The sequence below is a fragment of the Megalops cyprinoides genome, chromosome 16, assembly GCF_013368585.1.
Source record: "Megalops cyprinoides isolate fMegCyp1 chromosome 16, fMegCyp1.pri, whole genome shotgun sequence".
NCBI classification, from domain to species: Eukaryota; Metazoa; Chordata; class Actinopteri; order Elopiformes; family Megalopidae; genus Megalops; species Megalops cyprinoides.
This window is the reverse complement of record NC_050598.1, coordinates 20,767,360-20,789,374: the sequence shown is the minus strand read 5'-3', so window position 1 is coordinate 20,789,374 and position 22,015 is coordinate 20,767,360. Positions and strand designations below refer to the sequence as shown.

The following is a 22,015-nucleotide window of genomic DNA, read 5'->3' as shown; positions in this document are numbered from 1 at the left end:
ATCATGCAACCATGTTAGTTGAATGCACGCTGATGCAATCCTAGTAACGGGACACTGATTTGCTTGTAAAGTGGAAATTTGTTGTGTGTTGCTGTGTCTTTGTCACCTGCTGTTTCAGGAGCACTGGTACTGTTTGTGCGCGCTGATAAAGTACCGTGTAAGAGGAGCCCCTAAACAGCCTACGGATGGGATGGCCACACCTGTCTCGTCAGATACCACTACTGAGCGGGCAGTTCAAGGCCACCGCAAAGTGCCAGCCCTCCTATAAAAGACAACACCTGTTTCCGCTCTTGGTGCTACGGAAGTCCACCCCCCTACACCCCCCTAACTCCCCCACTGTCTTTAATATTGTCCAGTCAGTCAAGGTGAGCCCCGCCCTCCCTCACAGACCCGCCCTTTGTGTCCTGCCGTGAGGAATGCGGCTGATGGGGATCTCTCAGCATGGGGGCCGCATTCCGGCCCCCGCACAGCCGGCGCACCTGCAGGGCGCCTGGGGTCAGCGGGCCGGGACACAAGCCCGCCACAGAGGATACCTGGATCGCAAGGGGACGCCTCGCTCTTCCTCTGCATACCTCCACCCCCAACTCCCCCACCCCAACCCCCATCATGTGTCGCCCCACCAGCCCTATGGAAGAGGAGGGTGAGGTTCTCTCTCGCCCCTGCTCATTTCCACCCCTCGTTCGCGCCAGCTTTTCTCCCTCCTGCTCGTTCATTTCGTTCCTTTTTCCATCCCCTCTGTGGCCCGTGGCCTCCAGGTCCCCCCGTCCTCCGAAAGTCATTACCAGACCTTGGGTGTTTTCTCCTCTTTCTGCCCAGTCATGACTACTGCAGCACTTTTTCCATTCCCTCCATGTGGGAAATATGCTCATTCTGATCGAATGCACCACGCTCCACTGGAACTGCAATGTCAGGCCTTCTCCCGTCCACCCAATACCTCTCAGCCCTCTTCTCCTCTTTTTTTTCCATCCCATAAGTGAGGATTCAGCATTAATGGACCTCGTGGCACTGCATCTTCTCCAACAAAACCTACATTAAGCGCATTCAGAACTCCATGACAGAACCGAAGACTCTGGAGTAATTGGAGTTCACAGGATTCGCTTCTTTTCAAGGGGCCTCTGACAGGCAATGGCAGCGCTGGATGAGTAACGAGGAACAAATAGGCCATCGAGCCCCTCTCTTTCGCCGCAGTTGTGACAGCTGGAGAATCCGTACTTCTGTGACGGCGATAATGAAGGGATCATATCTCCGCCGGGCCGCTTTGTGCGATGACGCCCCGGCCCCGACGCCTCAAAGGGGAAGGTGGCATTTGTGTGACCCGACCGCTCTCAGGAGCCTTTGTGAGGCCGGATCAGGTTCTTCCATTTTAAATAACAGGAGATACAGCCGGCAGCTCGGGTCCCCACCGCAGGCCCTGTACCACAGAGGCTTAGTGCCACAATAAACACACCTGGCAGGTCTATGTAAAGCACAATCAGTATTTATGAGCTCCAGACAGCCATTGTTGTGACATGCCCACCTTAATGAACCTTGGGAGTTCAGATGGGCTGGCAAACAACACTGAGAAAGGCTTTTTTTTTTTTTTTTTACAATTCCAGCCTTTGGAAAACCATTCGCCATGGAGGCTGTGCGTCTGCCAATGGACAGACCTGTCCTTAAATCAAAACGGATTAAAACGGAAGGTATTGAAGCTCGGGTGTTTTAAAGGAAAGGACAATATGTGTTTTTGGATGTTAAGCAGCAAGGTGAAACAAATCTACTCATTCCTCGGCAAGCCGTCCCCTCCCTGCTCGTTAAATGTGAGAAAACTCAAACAGTGCAGCCAGAGCTGAAAAACAAACACGAGAGAGAGAGAAAAAAAAAAAAAACAGGGCAAGAATGGAAGCACTTAGTGCCCACTCGTCCAGCAATGAAGCAGTTTTCCCTCTTCACCTCACTCAGAGACATCCTCCATTCAGCCTTCCGTGCGGACACAGCTGCCGCCATCCTGACGACCGTGTGGCACTCTCCCCTTCTTTCAGCTAGCACTCATTCTTAAATCTGATTCACATTTACGCGCAAAGTGTTACTGTTCTCCTCACAAGCACAGTTTGGCCAGTTTGGCAGTCATCAAACTGACACAAACAAACATTTGCATTTAACAAGGTAACACTGGATTATCTGTAAGGGGAAAGTAGGGACAAAAAATCTGCCTCCTTGTCCCGTTCATTGCCCCCAGGGCTGTCTAAGCATGACCCTGTCCTTAAGGGTGAGTAGGGTGGGGTGGGGGCTTCAACCGAGTCAAATAAAAGTCCCCAGCAAGAGCCCAATAACTCAATCACAACGACGCGCAGCTTGGTTTTATTATGGCTGGGCTCAGAGGAGCCAGGCTGCCATAGTCTGCTCCGCAGGTCGCGGAGGGAAAAAACTCAACCCTAAACCAGGAAGCGTTTAGTGTCGGTTTTGGGACTTTTCCCAGCAGGGCTGGGCCAGGCAAGGGCGCTCCGCCAACAGCAGACGTCCCCGGGTGGGAGAATCCCGGGACTTCACCCTCCTTTGAGCGTGCCTCTCGCTGACAGACAGTCTGGCTGTTTGCGTAGCCTCAGGGGGCACACTGTCCGGAGGACAACGGAGGAATGAGAGACAGAGGTGCTTTCGTAGTTCCCTGCACCTGCGATTGCCAATACATTGTGGACCATCGCTGAGTCTGGTCAGTGCTATCACCGCAGCCTTATGGGTAACAGGTGGCCCCGGGTGCGAGGGCATGGCAAAGAAACAGTGGCTCGGATGCGGAATCCAGCTTGGTGAGTCACTGGCAGTACACGCCGCGGTTTGAAAAACCTGTCGTGGTTTCCATGGCAGCCAGCTGAGCGCAGATCAGATGTGGCACCAGATGGAAAAAACGGGGCTTGTTAAATATGTGACTGAAATCAACCAAATTCACCTCCACACAAGCCAAGCCAAACTTTACAGCGGAGTGCAGAAAGAGGTTTTGGAATGCTCGATTCTGGGTCAATAAAAGTAATTACACACAATGAGAGATTGTCTGTTTTTCACTATCAGTAGCAGTTCCGTGGTCGGAAAACTGAACTCATACCCAGGAGGCTGCAAGCTTGAATCCTGGGTGCGGCACTGCTTTAGAATTCTCGGCGAAATGACTTGCATGCAGCCATACAAAAGCACCGTATGTAAGCTATGCAAGTCGCCCTGGATAAGGCTTAACAAATAAATTGTGTCTTCCTGACCCATATCAGACAGCAATGCTGTTTCATCATGTATCATACTGGTTTCCATCTTCCTGCGCCTGCAGCCCTGTTTTGTGCAGCGTATCATGTGATTACACTGGGCTCCAGCCTGACTGTCTGTGAGCCACATGTTGCAGAGATGACCACAGTCCGAGGTGTCTGTGAGGGTGCGTAGCTGAGGGAACATCTGATTTGCAGGTACTGCGGTGGAGAGAGCCGTGGGCGTCCCCGTATACTTAAGCAGAGCGCGTGTGGCTTTTGCATCCGTGTATATGCGCATTCGATGGTCGTGCTTGCATGCGCAGGCGTGTTGCGCATACAGGGGCTGAGCAGGGATATATGCGAGCGGTGGAGGCAGAGCTCGGGAGTCCACTGCGATACCGCAGCCTTGCGTGTTCAGGACAAACCCGACTATTTTGTGCTCTGAAGAGCTGTGATTAGAGCGGGGAGAGAAAATAAAAGCAGAATGAGGAGAAGATTTGGCAATCAGGGCCGCTCCGCTGTAGCCGCCCCGAAGACCTTGATGTTTGAGAGTTAACTAACACTCTCCATGTGGGCTAGCCACGCAACACACACACATAGAGACACACGGTGGACTGACACACACACACACATGCAGACAGATACACACACTGTGCACTTACATGAGTGCGCGCACACACACACACACACAAACACGCATGCAGCCAAATGAGGACAGATGGCCCTCTTGTTGAGTAAACACACTGAGAGAGTGGTGGCCCACAGCCCAAGCCTTGTCTGGGGCTTCCAGACAGAGGACTTTGTCTTTCCTCAAAGCCGCAAGGCTCCACGTTTCAGTGGCTCCAGGCGGCCGAGCTGTCAGGGAGTCAGGAGCCCACACGGTGAGGGGAGGTTGTGAAACGGCGAGGGGGGGCACCGAAGACCAAGTCTTCCTACCCAGAGGTCTCAGTGATTATGTACCACGCTGACAGCTAAAGAGGCCTACTGCTTGCAGCGAGCAAGAAAAATGAGTTACGGTTATTTCTCCAAAAACAGAGGAGAAACACACACACACACACACACACACACACACACATATATGTGGGCTTTCAGGGTCACTCAAAAGCAGCAGTCAGGCAAACCTGATATTCCTTTAGGTGAGCAGATATAAATAACAGCAAGAATTAAAACAAAACAGTCCAATAGATATTTTGATTTTAAATACTGCACAGTCACAGAGTAAATACCATATTTTCTGCCCAGGACCGTTAAATAGAACGTCAGATTAATCCTCTTTGACAGTTTTATTCCAGGAGGAAATTAATTGAGGGTGTTGCGTTTCATCTGGTTGAATTTACACTCATCTGAATGACTGTGCCTGACCGCAAGTGTCCCAGCCACACGCTACGCTTAGGTTTAAGTTTAACTTTAATTAATATATCAGCTTTTCTTATTCAAGAGCCTTGCAAAGAAAAAAATACACAAATCTTAAGCATATGCTGAGCTGTTTAGTAATAACAAAACTACAGCTGACTTAAATTTGCTTTACAGATAAAGATTCCCTCAAATAATAGCTGAAAACATAATTGAAGCACTATTGGGAACAAACAGAGCATTTACAATGAGACGCCTCCATGGTCCACTGCACTCTCCTAAGCACAGGTGGACAGATATTAATGTCAGTCATATTAATGGAAGAACTAGAGCAGAGATACAGAGCAGAGGGAAAGAGCACACCGGCCCTCTAGGATAATAAGTGCAGCTTAGAGCAAAGCCAAATTGGTTACCAAAGCTGGTATTAGGTATGGAATTACGAGTGAGCCTAGACTGTAGGGCGAACGTAGTGAAGGTTAATGCTGTTATTACAGTTTTCTGAACTGGAAAAAAAGGGTATTGCAGTTTTGATTGGAAACAAATGTCAGCAGAGATGGGTTTGGCTGGGAAGGGGATGGGGTCTGCCGCAGCCAAGAGGCAGAGACGGAGTGTCCGTGGGGATATGGGGGAAGTGAGGCAGCAATCCCACGCTCCCCCATCCCTCTGTGAGACGCCTGGATTGCTACAGTAACAGCCTCTGTCGCAGTGACACGGCCTGCTGCAGTAGTCACAGTCTCTGCTGGAGTAACAGCTCCCGCTGCAGTAATGGCCTCTGTGATAGCAACACTACCTGCCGCAGTAACAGTCTCTGCTGGAGTAACAGCTCCCGCTGCAGTAATGGCCTCTGTGATAGCAACACTACCTGCCGCAGTAACAGTCTCTGCTGGAGTAACTGCCCCTGCCGCAGCAATGGCCCCTGTTGCAGCAATAACCTCTGTTGCAAATACAGCACCGCAGTGACCGGCACCATCACAGCCAAACACACCGTTCTGTTAAAAGAAACCTCAGCCATGACAGGTTTCCTCACAATCACAGATACCACTGCAGTCTCATTCATACTTATCATCCCAATGAAACAGACTGCTGCAGCCACAGACAGAGCACACACACTATCACCTTCACAGATATGTAAGAGTCAAATGACCAGGGCATTTACGCAGAACAGGGGCTCCCATACACACCAGCGACAGTCACCTACTGGAATGCAAACAATCTTCTAATGCAGAGCAAAAAAAAACAAAAACACAAGAACAACTTACACTACAGGAGGACAGCCACACACACTCCGGCAGCCTCTGCAGAGAACACACACGAGACACAATAAAGACTCCCATATGCGGTTCCTCTCACCCACAGAGACAAACGGCTCTCTGGGTCAGTGCCACGAGAGGTTGATGGGCCTCCTATTTCACCTCACATCAAATCCCTCGCAGCCCATGCTTGACCTCGCAGCTAAAACAGTACTCAAGGCTTTCCGCCTGGCTGCTCCACGGCCTCCTAGGAAATCCTCTTCGGAGCGTGTTTTGGACAGCCCTGCCGTCCTCGGCCCTCTGTGTGGGGGAGCCTCTCGGGCTCGTCCGACCGCCCGTCCGCTTCCCTGGCCCCGGCATTTGAGCCTTCAGCTCACCAGCATTTGAAGTGGAACAGCCCACAGCCCCGGGGGAAGGGACAGGCCGCTATGTACCCTCTCAGCTGTGGTGAACAACCCTCCAACCAAGACCACAACGGCTCCACGTTCCTCTCCAATATGTGTGCCCATCTGCCATGTGCCGTCAAAGTACACTCTACGTTACAGTAGCATCATGACATTGGGAAAAAAAACAAGGATTTTTGTCCACTGGAATTAATTTAGTGGAGCTAGATTCTGAAAGCTGATGGTCTTTTGGTCCTACAAGTGCTGCAGAACAAGATTAGAGATGAATGTCTTTCTTGGCAGCTTAAGGTTCTGCTTTTGCTTCTCACATCAGAAGCAGTTCTCTCATTACACTCAAACTGGTCTGCTGTTAGGAGTTGCCGGCCAAGAAAGATGACATTACCTGAGAGTTACTGCGAGGACATGGCAACTGACTGCCAACCTCTTCCGGTGGATATCCAGTAATTAAAGGCATGGCACTTTAGATAGAAATTCAGGACTTGTAGCACAAGCTACAAAGAGAATCGTGTTACCGAAAGGCTAAAGTCAATTTCAGCTGAAAGCTCTAATTTTCTGTGGGTGTTTTCTTTTGCTCAGAGTAACATGTACAAATAAATGTATAAATAAAAGTGATAAAACCTTTTTAGAAGCAAAGGCCATATGCTGCTTGGGAATGACAACCGTAACTACAACAAACTACAAGTTGTGATTTAAGCAATTAGGTTTACTGGGTAATTGCACTTCTAAGATTATAGGATTTATTTATAACTACATTAAATGAGTGGCTTTATAATGTGCCATTGTAAGTGCTGTTTAACTACAATGTATAATGAAAGTGATTTATCAGCAATGATGGATACATATGTGTGTGCATGTCTGAGTCTGTGTGTAAATATTTGCATGCACTCTCTGTATATATGTAAATGTCTGTGTGTTTGTGGTTGAGTGTGTCTGAGTGAATGCGTATGTCTGTCAAGTTGTGTCTGTATGCATCTGTATGTGAGTGTGCCAAAGTGTGTGCGCTTTTGTTCATTAGGGCACTATTTATGTATCTGTCTGCATGTGTGTGCTTCTGTGAGTGTGAGTGTGTGTGTATGTGTAAGTGTACATGGGGTGCGCGTGTGTTTGTGTCAGCCTTTGAGTGAATGTGTGTATCCCTGTGTCTGTCAGTAAATTGAAGTGTGTATGTGGCTCTGAGTGTGTGTGTGTGTGTGTGTGTGTGTGTGTGTGTGTGTGTGAATAAATGAAGTATATCTGTGAGTATATGAGTGTCTGTTTTCTTCTAAGAGTGTGTGTGCGTTAGCATCTGTGAGTGTGTGTGTGTGTGTGTGTGTGTGTGTTAGCGGTTATTTCTGCACGGCTGTGGAGCCAGGGAGGAAGAGGATCTGGAGCCCCTGTGTGCACCGCAGTGACCTTGGGCCAGAAGACAGAGTGTAACCAGGTGAGGCCCGGCGAGGCCCTGCCAGCCTTCTCAGCTTTCACTCAGCAGATTTCATTAATACAGCCTCCCAGAACCGCCTTTCATCTCCACATTCAAAAGCCCTTCCGGACTGAGCGGGCTCATTTACTGAAAGGCAGGGCTGTGCTACTTAAGTCCAGCGTCGCTTATTACCGAGACCTAGGGCATTTTTCTAGTGATTAATGTGAGTGCAAGCATGTGTGTGTGTGCGTGAGTGCGAGCGTGTGTGTGACAATGTGTGTCCGTGTATGTGTGTGCTTGAGAGTGTGTGTGTGCAAGCCAAAGACCATTATCAAATACAAAACAATTTCCATAGATGAGCATTTTATTGCTGTAGCCACTTGTGCTAACTGCATGGCTAAATGGTACTTTACGGTGAGAAATGGCCTTGGAGCTGACAGGACCGCTGGTGATGTCGGTTCACAAGCGTGATCCGTCTCCGCATAAAAACAGAACCGTCTATTGGGCACTCTAACTGCGTGCACCACAATCACCACAATCACACAGGGGGCTGCACGGCAGCCTGGTGACCATACAGTTTTATTTCACTGCATGTACCAATGAAGCGCCTCAAAAAGATCGACAAATTCCCACCCAGGAAATCTTTTGTTCTGTTTAACAAAAAATAAGCAAATAAAAAGCACAGTGCAGATGTTCTCCTCTCAACCCATCCAGTAAATGAGTGGATGATTAATTCATGAATTCCACACTTAAAGCAAGAACACTGATGAAGCAAGACTTGTCACATACCCCGCTCCCCACCATTCATGTCCCTCCAACCCTGGTGCGTCATTTACTGCCCTTTTACTACCCCCGGCAGGGGGACTTCTCCACTTCGGAGAGAAAACAGTTACGGGAGGGGCGGCCGTAAAAATTTCTTTCAAAGCACCACCGCCCCCCCTAAAAGGACGCCAAACGCGAAAAACCAAACAAATAATCTCGACAATAAAGGAGAAAACAAATTTACGAGGCATTCCTCGGCCTCCGGAATGCTACAGCAAATTATGAAATGAATGCGCTGTCGTAAAGTAGGATGACAGCCCCGCTTCCACAAGCGACACCGCACGCTCTCTCCGGATCCCCATGGCAACGCCGCGAGAGTGGCCTGGAGCCATGGAAAGGCTTAGAGGGGCTGCTGGATTTTTCAGAACCTGCGGACAGTTTCGACTAAAACAACCTGTCCTTTAAGTACAAAGCATCTGATTTATTGAGTTGTTTGCTCTGCAATGTGTTTTGCCCTTTTCCCCATACGTTCTAACACATGCATACACACAACGAATGAAGGTAACATTGCTTTAGAGGTATGAGCATGTAAGTTCCTGGTCTCTAATGAAAAATCAAATTCTTTAAAATCATTTTAAAGGGCAACTCTCACTTGAGGGAGCAGACTTAATTTGAATTTGATTGTACATGAAGATTTGGCCTTCTGAGCTGAGAGAAAAAGACTCCTGCCTTGAGAACAGCATTACGTTTTTGAGCCCAAGTACAGACTCTGGCGTACAAACTGACAGAATATCGGACTGCAGATGTTCCACTTCTGACCTCCAAAAGTACGAAGCATTTAGCATGTTCACACTCAAAATGAAAAAGCTCAGTTTTTATTACACACCATTTTGTTTGACACTCTGTCGTTGACTTCCTGTCCCAAACGTTGCTCAGGGCACTCTGTAAGGGAGAATATATATGCAGCTCACGTGCCTCCCAGAGCCATACATAACTGCAATATTTAATCTTGCACAATATATTTCTTTTTTTTTTTTTTTTAAACATACACTTGGCTGTTAAACAGTCTCTGTGGACCTTTATGGAAACAGTGGGAAGTTATAGTGATACTGGCAGTGACAGTCTTGGCACGTATTATAGTAGGCTGTAATATCCGTTTCCTTCTCCATTACATTACAAACGACAGGGAGAGTATGCAGGCGTCTACTGGACACAACACGAGGGCTGCAGCGAGGTGGCCGTAACCACGAGGAGTCTGGAGGAAGCCTCAAGCCCCGGGCCCGACCCAGAGACCGAAAGCCGCACGCTGCCCCACAAGGCTCAGCGTTCCCTGTTCCAGGAATCTCGGCGTTAATGAATGTCATAATTAGAATCAGAGAGCATTTTGCTCAGCTATGTTCAGAATCCAAGGCATTACACCATATAATTTGACTTGTTTATCCCCACTAAGCCTGGCATGTGCCCAGTGTGGTTTCAAAGGCTCTGAGTCAACAGAGCAGGACGCCTCTCCGGCCCCCGCCCGCCTTTTGTGTCGGCAGACGCTGTGATGTCACCGCGGCGCATGCCGATCTCTCCCTTTCACATCTCCTTCGCCGACGCTGTTTTTGTCACCCGCTTCCCGTTTGCTCCCTGCCCGTTCGGGGACCTCCCCTCACAAAGACGAACGGAGAACACTAGCGTTCTGCCGGGACAGGATCTCCCGGTCTCGGTTTGGGAAGATAGCTATGCCAGGATTGCAAGGCCTCCAGTTTCCTCCCCTGAGAATGCAGGCAAGTAAAAAATATTTTAGATTAAATAATCCAGGATTAGACCTTCCGCCCGCGGTTCGGGAAAAACCCAAACCGCTGTTTTCCACAGCTCCGTCGACACGTCGTAAAGCTTGTCGCTGGCTACTCTGCTCCGACTCCTCTTTTGAGGTTCCTACTCTCAGTTTTCACTTTCTAAGAGAGGGCCAATCAATCTCCGCCTCAGAACTGCCTGGAAGCAAATCAGACGCACATGCATCGGCGGGTTTCCGGTCACTGTAATTAAGCTTTCATTTTTAGCCACTCACCAATTAGACCGCCTGCTCTGGACCCAAAGGGTTAATAGGCTCGGCCACAGGAAGCAGCAAAGACTCGGCGGCACTCCGATAAACGTGCGCCGTGACTGAGCCCTGGCCTCCATAAAGCCCAAATGGCTCACGGCTGGACTTAATCACCTGCAATTATCGATACGCAGAAAAACAAAAAATCCTAAACACAAATAATGTAACACGCTTAATTAGACGGCCGTGTTTGGTTTTCGGCAGAGGTCAGCCGGTCCAGATGATGGGGAAACGATTTGCTGGTGAAGGTCAGCGGTGATTACCCAATCCGAGGCACAGACGCGTCTCGCCATAAGGCAGTTAAAGCCCATATGGGCTTTGTGTTCAAGACATTGCCCGCTCCATTGAGAAGTTCCAGTTCCATTCACAAGCCCTTTATCTCAGGTCCCACACAACACAGCAAAATTATCACCTTCCATCAATCTGGGCTTTTTTTTTTTCTATTTTGGAAGAATAAGATTATGTTTATTTGTTTAAAAATTGTATATAGTGGTCACATGATCCTGAAAATGAAATGTGACATAAATTACATGTCAACGTAAACATGTCAAAAAATGTAAATGCTGCTAAACTGAACACCTGAAAAAAATTTCACATTTCATGTTTTATGTATGTGCCTCATAATCGACCAGTTCCTACAGCTGTAAAAGTTCCAAAAATGCTAAATATGTGTTCAGCCCATTGAGAAATCTGCTCCCTAAACCTGCCGAAACTGCACAGGCCTTTTTGCAAAATACACATGTCAAAAGCAGCTTTGCCTGACGCCCCAGGGATTTCAGCAATAGACAAACAGACAGACAGATTTACCCCCTAGATTTGTTTCACTTTATAAATATTTACGGCAAGATGTCGACCGACGTGCATGATGTCGGGGTCAGAGACACCCTGTCAGTAAATGGGGGAGTGTGTGTGTGTGTGTGTGTGTGTGTGTGTGTGTGTGTGTGTGTGTGTGTGTGTGTGGGGGGGTGTACGGCTAGATGCAAGACGAAGCTTACTCGACAGCTACTCAATGTTGCCCAGCACCCAATAAAAATCAGACGTCAGGACTCCCTGGAAGGCGCACATCCTTCAAAGGCTGGGAGCAGAAGCTGGACCCTCGGAAAAAGCACTGACCCACTTTTGAAAAATACTGTATCACGTGAGCCTGCTTCCTTTTTTGTGCTTGTTATGTCCTCCCTTTCTCTCATTCTTGTTCATTTTCTCCACTTGACTGTTTGGGCTGTTCTAAATCATAGAACATTGCACGCAGTTTTCTTCAACCCGTGTGAAAAACCATGACCCTCAGGAACTGTACACAGCAAACTGAATGGAGCAATTAATTTACCTCACTGTAAGCCCATTCACAGTTCATGCACCACTGCAACCAAATACACACGGAAAAAATCTCCAGTCATTTAGGATTGTGCCCAAATGCCATCTATTAAAAACCAAAGCAGGGTGTTAAAGGTGCAGACTGACTCTCCAGCCTTAGCAGTGCTTGGAATGTTTCTTTCATTACCGCTTTTGCACAATATGAATTTTGACTTAAATAAGACATATACCAGACTGGATGTGAGGCTGGCTTTGATGTGAATGATGTGATCTACTTGGGAGTCATGGCTATCCCTCTGACCTGTGATGCCTTCTTTTTTGGATGAATCCTTGAAGAACCGTCATTGAGAGAAATACAACCACTTTCTATTAGCCTTAAAAACAGGGATGGTCTTTATGACAAAGGGCTCGGAGAATGACCTCACGATTGAGTCAAAGGCGCATAATTCCTATTCGCTTTGCTTATTTCCACAGCGTTCTTTTCTGGGCGACTGTGTGTTGCTTTAAGCTTCTGTTGGCTAAGTTTCCCACTGCTAAACTATGCCTGTGTTTTTCCTCTTTGCTTCCTCAGAGACCATGAGGGGACGGAACCTGCTGGGTCTGGGATGGATGATTCATCAAAGCGGCGGACACCGTGGACTCGCTCCGTCGGCCTCCCCTCTCCGGAGTGCGGCTCTGTCACCCCTCACATTTCTCACATATTTTGGCAGCAGGGTCTGACGTCAGACGCCGGAATTAAGCAATAGGGCTCCATTCAAGACCCCACAGAACCACAGACATTTTTGGCAATGAATCTAAATCGCACACAATGTGTGCCCCCCCCATTGGAGGAAGGACAGAGAAAGTATTTCATTTACTTATTTATTCACTATTTAATTGCTTGGCAGCCCTGCTTCTCCCGGGTGATATTTTATATATCATCCACTTGTACAGCTGGATTCACAGAGAAGCAATTCAGGCTACGCGCCTCGCCCAAGAGTACAATAACAGCACCCACACAGGCATTGAACCTGCAGATTTTTGGTTACAGGCCCAGTTCATTAGCCACTACATCACTGCGTTGCTACTCTGAAGAGCTCTGATGCCGGATGAGACTCAGGGAAGACATGGACAGGGAGCCCCGTATCTGTGGTGGCTTCTGCTTCCATCTCTCCGCAGAGAGTAATGAAGTCTGGATCAGAGGGACCCCCTGGGTGGCTGGACCGGGAGAGCTCTATCAAAGAGGAGGCTCGGTATTTACTGAGTCGCCAGCCTGTCCTGAGTTGCACTGTGCTTCCGACAGCGCCCGCGCCTGCCCAGGTTCGTTACCACCGCCAAGCTCACCGCTGCCAGGATCGACCCAGCGGGTGGGCGTGATCAGAGAGCCCACCCACACGCATGCGCCCCCCTCCCCTCAGACACTCTGTGCTCAGAGTCATACACATGCGTGTGTGTAACACACACACATCCCCGCACATGTGCCAACATGCACGTACACACACATCTCTCCACCCCAGAGGCCTCTGGGGTTCTGAGGCACAGCATGCATACACCAGAATATTACCCACGTACAAACGCCGAGCTTGTTATTTCCAAGAAGCATCAGAGTTCTCATGAAGGCCGTTTCTATAGAAATGGGGGCATGCATATTCAACACGCGCACTGTCAAAGGACGGCGCTGCCTTTCGATACATTATAACCCACTCGCCAATTACCCGAGCTCAGCCAAACAGCCACCCGGTTCATAGACAAACAACTCTGCGATCACTGGTAATGAATAATGGACGCTGGAATCAATGAACTCCCCTTTTGAAGACACACGGGGTGATGAAAAGGAGAAGCAGACACAAAGAAACAGCACAGAAATCTGTTTTATGTTACACGCCACGACTTTCCCACCCATCCAATAGTGTTCAGAGAGCACGAAGCATGCTGCTTATTTCAGATCTCATAAAAGCTCTGTAATTAGCAGAATGACAATTGTTTTGGTAATGAAAGTGCTGCGAATCCCCGGCGTCCACAGAGGGAGCCCGCAACAGCAGGCCGCTGTCTCGTAAACTGACCATGGCGCACAGTCCAACCAGCCCTGCAGCACTCACTCCGCGCGACCCCCCCCAACCCCCCCCCCAGCATGCTGTAATGGGAGCGCGACCACCAGTGCCCTCTGAGGCACCCGGGTCAGTGACTAACCACCCAGAGCAACGGAGCGCGGCCTCGCTTCCCGCTGTGCGGTGGCATCTGGCCCGGAGCCGCCAGAGAGCCCTTACAAGGTGATGCAACAATGCCGGAGCAGGAGCTGGTCCCGACCACAGGAATGCGAGTCACAAGCCCTGCGGACTGCGAACGGAGCGGCCGGCCGACGCTTCTGCGCGAGGGAGAAATCCGTCTGGGCGCGGGCGCGTGCATACCGAGCGCCTGACAAACTGACAGGGCTGCCAGGAAGGCCGTTTGCAGAGCGCACATTCAGATGTTCCTGTAAACATAGCGCCGCTCCGCAAAATGTGCTGGCTTGTCAGAATTCTTTATCAGCCCGGTGTGAAGGGCATCGGCGCTGGCTGCGGGGGCGAAGCCCAGAGGTGAGGAGCGCTGGCAAAGTTTAAAGTTGCTCTGTTTATTTTCTAAACCCCCCCCTCCCTTCCTGGATGCGCGTTTCATCCGCGGAACGCATTCCTCGGATCTCCCGCCGCTCGGTTCACGCTCTGCGCAAATAAACAGCGGAGGCCGTTCCGCCGCCGGTTCCAGTAAGGTCGCAGCCTGCAGGACCGGGCATAGACCCGCCAGCATACAGTAACCGCGGCGAAGGAATTCCAAATCCAAACAACACGGCAGCCCCTGTACATGACTCAAAGCGCTAACATTCGCGATCCCCGTACTGCCCCTCAGTGCCTCCGCCGCACTCCTCACAGAACGGGGGGGGCTGGTTTTGTGTTTCACCTCAATATTATGTTCCATCCTGCCCTCCCTGCCTGGACGCCTCGAGTAAATGCGTGTATAAATATATATGTTTTCAAGTGGCTTAAATGCACGCTGTATTTATGGAAAACATGTTTAAGTCTAGTCAAGCATGCATGTTCAGGATCTATAAAGAGCAATGTTGCTTTTGGCTTCTTTTATGCCTGCGGACAGCCCTAATCTCTGGTGTCAATTCTCATGCTGACGCGGTGCTCTCTGCTCTCTCAGTCTGGGGCGCTGGAGTGCCTCAGCTCCAGACCCTCCGTCCCCCTGCGGCCAAACGATGTCTGCGTCTCAGGCTGAGGGGTACCCCCCACCACGTCCCTGCTGGCCTGCTCATCAATTAAAAACAGTAAAGCGAAACGGCTCCGCTTCCTCCCTCAGCGCTAATCAGGTACCTTGTGCAATTAACTGACCAGAAAAGAACAGAGTGAGAGAGAGAGAGAAAGCAAGAGAGAGGGAGAGAGAGAGAGAGAGAGGGAGAGAGAGAGAGAGAGAGTGAGAGAGAGAGAGAGAGAGAGAAAGAGAGAGAGGGTGAGAGATAGAGAGAGAGGGAGAGAGAGAGAGAGAAATGGGCCCTGCCCTTTTGGAACATGTGCAAGCAGTTCAGCCCATTTGAATCCAATTATTATCTCCCCTGGTCGCCATGGGAACCACCTGTGATAAACACCCCTGCGCATAATGGCCTGAACTGTTTCCCAAATTACAGGCGCCCTCAATCAGCAGAGCGCATTAGGCCTCCCGCCCTCCTCGTTCACCCGGGATACTGTGGCAGAGGAGTTCGCTCGCCCGGGTGCGCTCGCCCGGGTGCCTCCGCTCTGACCGCTTTGGGCAGTGTCCAGCCGGCACCCCGCTGTGCTCTCCGGGGAACACAGACTTCTGTCTGGATGAGTCCGAAGTGCTGGGAACTCATTATGAGGCTTACAATCATTCGCACCCGATTCGGGGCGGCAGGCTTTTTTCGCGGCTCTCCTTTAGCGTACGAGGCTTGTTTTTATACTTCACCTTTCTCATTAAGCGACCCGTTGCCATGCCACCACATAGCAAGAGGAGGCCCTTGTGCTGTCTCGGTGGTGGAAGTAATCCGATAATGGATCGTAGGCATTTGCAGCCATTTCCATTTACATGGCACCTTTAATGTACTGTGATGCAGTGTAATACCCTGGGGTGGGGTGGGGGGGGGGGGGCTTTAAACAGAGAGGATCTCCCTAGCTCTGTAAAGAATGCCACTCTCACCTCAATGCTGCCCAAAAAATAACATTTTCACAATGTTATAGCAATGCAATGAGACTGTTATGAGCTAACTGGCTACCTACAGAGTAAAGAGTAGGGAAGAGAGCACGAGAGAGAGTATTAGTGAAAGGGGGATTGCGAGAGAGAGAGTGTGTTAGTGGGGGAGGGCGAGAGAGAGAGAGAGCGAGAGAGAGTGTTAGTGAAAAGAGGACTGCCTGCACACACAGACAGCCCCAGACCGCAGGATATGATCGGCTGCACAGCGCAGCACTCCCAGCCAGGAAAACAGTAAAACGCATCCTCGCTGACCCACACACAATAAAACGCGGCTCCCTCTCTCTGTGAACTCCTCACTCCAAAATTACACGGGTTCTCACATCCCGCCTCCCCACTATGGGGCTCCGCCCAGCCAAGGCGCTGTTACAACCCATTATTAGATGTGTTTGTGTGTGTGCGCGTGCACATGTGTGTGTGTGTCTGAGCATTACAGACAGACATCTGGGTATGCAATTACGACCGCGATAACGATTGTCGGGTTAATTTGTAACAATCAGACTTTGCCAAAACAGAATAAATCACCGTCCCCAGCGCCGGGGCTGCTGGTGATCCGTGAGACGGCGGTGCGCTCTCTCGCTCCCCGCACATGTCTGCAGACAGGAAGTGTCCCCAGCGAGACGGCTGGCGGTGACTCAGGCGAGCGACAGGGCCGGCGGTAATGTTTCCCATGCAGGCCGCCGGCTCTGGCGCGGCAGCAGCGGGCGGCATGCGGTGCGAGGAAGCTGCGTCTCGGCAGGCCCCACACTTCGACGGAGATTTACGCTCGCTGCCGCCCCTGTAAATAACCGCAAAAGAGCTCCCGCCGCCTTCCAGCGCTGCGCCAGCGGCCCTCCGGCCGGCTGAATAAATCAGGGTCTCCGCCTCGTCGCCCCACTCCTGGAGAGGGGGATTCTGGGAGATCTGCAGACAGATCGATTGATACGAGAGGGAGCGCACGCTTGCTAGGGCAGCTTTCCCTTGCCTCTCTTCTGACACACGAAGCGGAGATGGCCGCCCACACTGAGGGATCACTGAAAGCTTAAGTAAGTGGTCATATGAAGCAGAATGAAAACTACTGAGAATAAAAGCAATCCAAATGGCTGTCTTTGCTTTAACAACCCAGTGAGTTATTTGTAGTTGAAATGTATCTAATCTAAAGTGTTAGAATATATGTGTACTTGCAACACATACTAGTTTTACTAACCTAAACACACAGGTATAAATTATGTAAATGAAAAATACTAATAAATTCTGGTTTCTCTAATAGTGAGGAACCATGACACCAGTCTGCAACCCGCACCACAGCACAGCCATAGCCCATGGCTAACTGCAAAATATGGAGATGGAAAACATATTTACCACACTTGAAGCAGAGGGTTAAAAGCTACTCCAATGGCGTGTTCTTTTTACCTTTATTTGGAAGGTAAAATTGCTACCACATGAATTGCGCTATTTCGGCACACACGGCATACATATAAATGCTAAATCCTGTGCGCTATAAAGGTTGCACTAACCTCTGCCAGCGCATTTCCCCTTCAGCTACTAAGCACAGGGAGAGGTGTTACTGCATCTAAGAGTCGGTAATCGTGGCCGCCAGGCAACATCTGCATACACCAACCGTCCTCTCCTCGGGTCGATAAACGCTGAGGTGAGGCGATGCCGCGTCGGACAAGCTTTTGGAGAGCGCAAATTGTGTTTATTTATCTGTTCTCTCCTGTCAGCAGAAAACAATACCGACACACACAAACAACAGCCCAGATAGGCGTTCCGTTTGGCCGGGCTGAAAAATGCGGCGATGGCCTTTCTTTCCCGAATTTCCCGGTGTTTGACAAGTGTAACTACCCCCTCCAGCTCACACTCCCAGGAGGGGAGAGACTCACTAATTGACAGATCTCCTGTTGGCATGTAATAAGGAATATTAGGTATTGCTATGTGAACTTAGTCAGCAGGAAAGCATGTCCCAAAATTCCTCCCCCACCTCACAGGGAATCTTTTCAGTGCACCGTCTGCATATAAGTATGTGTGTTTGCTATTCTAGGAACAAAAAAAAAGAGTCATGATTTTTAAGATGGGTTCATGCCTTATTTTTTGCATCTTCCCTTTGGCTATTTTTCCAGCTCCGAAGTCTTTGTAGCTTGTATTTATCTAAATATGTCTTTGGAGTAAATCACAAAGCTGTCTGGCCCTTGAAAGTGCACTGAACGCAGCCCTATTTTGGAAGCGACTTGGCCGCGTCCGCCGAGGCTTTTATTTCTCTGAAAACAATCACAGGCCTGTCCTCTGCGCTCTGTGCCAGGGGTCGATGGTTTTGTGCGCCGGGGACATATTGACTTATTAGTCAGCGATCATGAGCAGGCGGAGAGCTGCGGTCAGGGAGAGCATGCAGCCGCGCGGGCCACTCGCTGCTCGGCGAAACGCTGATTCGCCGGAACGCGTGACGCGCCTGCATCACATGCTGCTGTGCAGGTTTACGTGCTGAGGGTGGCTGATGGAAAGGCGGGGGGGGGGTTCAGTGGGGTTGGACTTGCAGGCCAGAATGCAAGGCGGGTGAATCTTCGCCTGGTTCTGATTCTAACAGGCAGAGACGGCTGCACACACATGGGGGCCCGACAGGCGCATGGGTGGGGGGGAATCTGTTTCTCATAAATAAAAAGTGCCATGAAGAACAAAACAAAGCCGGCCAGGGCCAGGAGAGAGTAAAATAAAGGAGCTGTTCCTGACAGGAAAGAAAACAACAGTGGGGCTTGCAATAGCTTCCTTCGGAGGAGCAAACAGCCGTAATGAATCCTGGCCCCCCTCCAGCGTTTGCACCGAATGAGCATCGGACAACTTCTGGCGGAATCAATCGCTAGCTATGAGGTGCAGTCATTACCGCTCCGGTCATTACATTCCGACAGGCTAACTGCTCTGTAAAGATAATTACAGCCAGATTAAAGAGAAGGCTCACAATTGACTCGGGGGATAAGACAACAGTGTGCATTATGCCCCCCATCTCCCCTGTTATGGACCAATCACATGCAACCTGAGCTCCTTTTAATGGCCCGGTGAGGCTTGGTCCCATGGGTATCGCTGACTGAAATATGCCGCATTCAGGCACACTCTGGAGCATGGGGGCCGGACGACAAATGGGACCTGGAGTTAATATGGGGGCCCACTCACAGCAACCATTAATAAATAGGAGCTGGCATTTTCATGCTTGTCTTCTAATTCTTCATTTGTTTTCCATTACCCATGGCTTGGGAGATTGTGAGGAGGAAGGGTTGAGGACGAGAGAGAGAGAGAAAGGGAGAGAGAGAGAGAGAGAGAGAGAGAAAGAGAGAGAGAATGTCCAAATCCTTTTATTGATAGGGAGTGTGGAGAGAAGCAGACTCCTTGGCCCACACAGGGCTGGCGATTTACAGCAGAGCGGCAGTCCAGAGCCTGTAACTCTAACCACATTCCTTCCAGGCAGAGCAGGGCTGCAGGGAGAGCTCCGACCACAAACACCCGAGCAAGCGGCCCAGCAGCTCAGAGAGCACAGCCTCATCACCGTCCCACCAGAGCTGCCAGCAGAACAGCAGCAGGACCACTGAGCACACACACGGACACACACAAGCAAAAACTCACACACATGCAACAACATTATAGGCATCATTTAGCAAAGACCCACGCCTGCAAGAACCACTGTCTGTCCACACTTATGTATGTGAGTGAGGGTGCTAGTCTGTCACATCCCACAGCTAAGCCTGCGCGAGTCATCCATTCACGCTCTGTCACACTCACATCAATGTCCCCTGCCTTTCCTTTCTTCTCTTTTTTCTTTCTCATTCATCTGCTCAGCTAAAAAAACCCAGTTTGTTTTTTACCTTTGTCTGACCCTTTCTGAATGTTCCCCATGTTTCTGGCCAGCCGAGGGTAGCCACACACTCAACAACCCTGTTGGTGTCTGACACGGTTCGTATGGTTACTCCAGCTGGCTGGACCTGGGTTTTTTTTTTATATCAGGGTTAAGGGCGAGGCCACTCATATCGCACTAACATCACAGCGCATAACAAACTGTGACAAGGCAAGGTTACGAACCCACCCATAAACCACCCTTACTCCCCGGCAAGGTTTTGGAGAACCTTCATTAAAGCTCGTCCAGTTTAGATTAGGCGAACGTCAGCGGACAAAGAATTCAGCACGATTTATGGGGGGTTTCTTCCTCTTTGGAATCTGACTGGATGTAAAATTCTTAATAACCTGATAAATAACAAAAGCACTGCCAATAATGCTTTTATGGAACCATATGAGGAGGAGAGGAAATGAAGCTGTCATTTCCAACAAGTGTTTCTGAACAGCCACCGATAGCGCACACTGGATGATGAAAGTCAGCTCTCTTCCCCACAGCTGATGTGAAAGCAGTCCCATTTAGGTAAACAGAACTGCGATCCCTGTCAACGGAGATGAATCAGCCATCGGGGCAAATTATGCGCTTCAGTATGAATGATGAGGAAATCAATTCTTCCATGCATGAGTTAGAAACTGAGGGGAACACAGACAATTTGAAACTGCTGTTCTGAAGCCAGGCGGTTAAACTCCCTTTGTTTCATGAAACATTCACCAAAAAAAATGCAAAGTTACTAGTTTAAAACCCCAACACTGCCCTGTGTCATGTATTTTAAATCTTGCTGAGAGATCCGCTAAGTCAACACTTCTAAACCTAATCCATGCTTCCACCCTCAGCTAACCTGAACAAGCTTCCTTCTCTGTGGGCCATAAATTCAGAAAACAGTCTTCTCCAACAGCAAGCAGGAACAAGCATGGTACAACCTGGCGTGTGATTCAAAGGGCTCGGGGAAAACGATATTCGGGAATAAAAATTACACAATGTCCAAGGAAAACACACCTTCACCTCATACACCGCGGCACGTCGTCTGTCTGTGTCACCCAACGCTCAGTGGGGACCGCAAACCCAAACAAAAACCTCACATCCACAGAAACAAGGACATCCCAGATCTCATGGTGCTGAGAGCATCCTCTGTAAACCGTTTTGGGAAGCAAAATATTTGGGCAAACTCCTCCCAGGACAGTGATGGAAATGAAAACAGTGGGAAGCTGGCTGTGATGTTCTCCGGGGGTCAGATATCAAAGGGAAGCGGTACTTACAGGCGGCCCAGCTTGGGTGTGGACTGGAACAGCAGCTCTGGGAGAACCTGCAGCTTGTTCCGGTTCAGACGGCTATGGAGCAGAAAAACAGAGAGAGAGAGAGAGAGAGAGAGAGAGAGAGAGAGAGAGAGAGAGAGAGAGAGAGAGAGAGAGGATTGAGCGAGATCCATGACCATTGCTTCACTTTAACACAGCTTCACGCATGTAAAATAACTTTCAAATGTGAGTCAGTACATCTGTGTGTGCTGGACACAAAGATTGATGCTGGGTAGTAGACAAACAAACAAGATAAAGGAAGCCAAATCAACCCTTCACATCGCAGAGGCCAACTATGTGGCTTTGGCCATGGCACAGGGAAACTGGAACGGGCAAATGGCACCGTGTCAGGGTCGAGAGTTCACATCTATGCTGTGGTTTATCATGAACTGAGACGCTTCCCGGGAACGTGGCATAGGTTATCTGCTCATAATGTCTTTAAAAGCCATTATCACCCTGATGAGCTTTCAAAAACTGACAGCGAAGGGTTTCCTTAGACGGGCCTTATCACATGAGGGTGGTTTTAATCTAAGAATGAGGGCACAGTGGGGACAAGGGGTTAGGAGAGCAGACCTTTGGTATGTGGAGGAGTCTGGAGTGCCATGTGATCCCCCTCCTCCCAATCCATATACTCTACCTGTACACACATCCTTAGCCCCCAAACACAGAGGTTACATCATTGACTGTCACAACATCGTACAGCTGAGGTTTCCACTCCTGACCTGACCTGAACAGCAAACACACTGGTACTGAGAGACAGCTGGACTGTGATGGTTCAAAGACTGTCTCACACACACACACACACACACACACATGCGTGCATCCTCTCAAGAGGCCTTCTCCATCCCTATCTGGCTGTGTGCTGCCCGCTGGCAATAAAGGGC

At 49.6% G+C, this 22,015-nt stretch overlaps 1 protein-coding gene across 1 annotated transcript in view; it reads right to left on the bottom strand.

Moving 5' to 3' along the window:
- Positions 1 to 22,015, bottom strand: part of slit3 (slit homolog 3 (Drosophila)) — a 143,425-nt gene that overhangs the window by 107,991 nt on the left and 13,419 nt on the right. Inside the window, exon 4 of the mRNA XM_036548026.1 lies at positions 21,096 to 21,167. Coding sequence (XP_036403919.1) covers positions 21,096 to 21,167 — 72 coding nt within the window. The remainder of the gene's footprint in view (positions 1 to 21,095; positions 21,168 to 22,015) is intronic.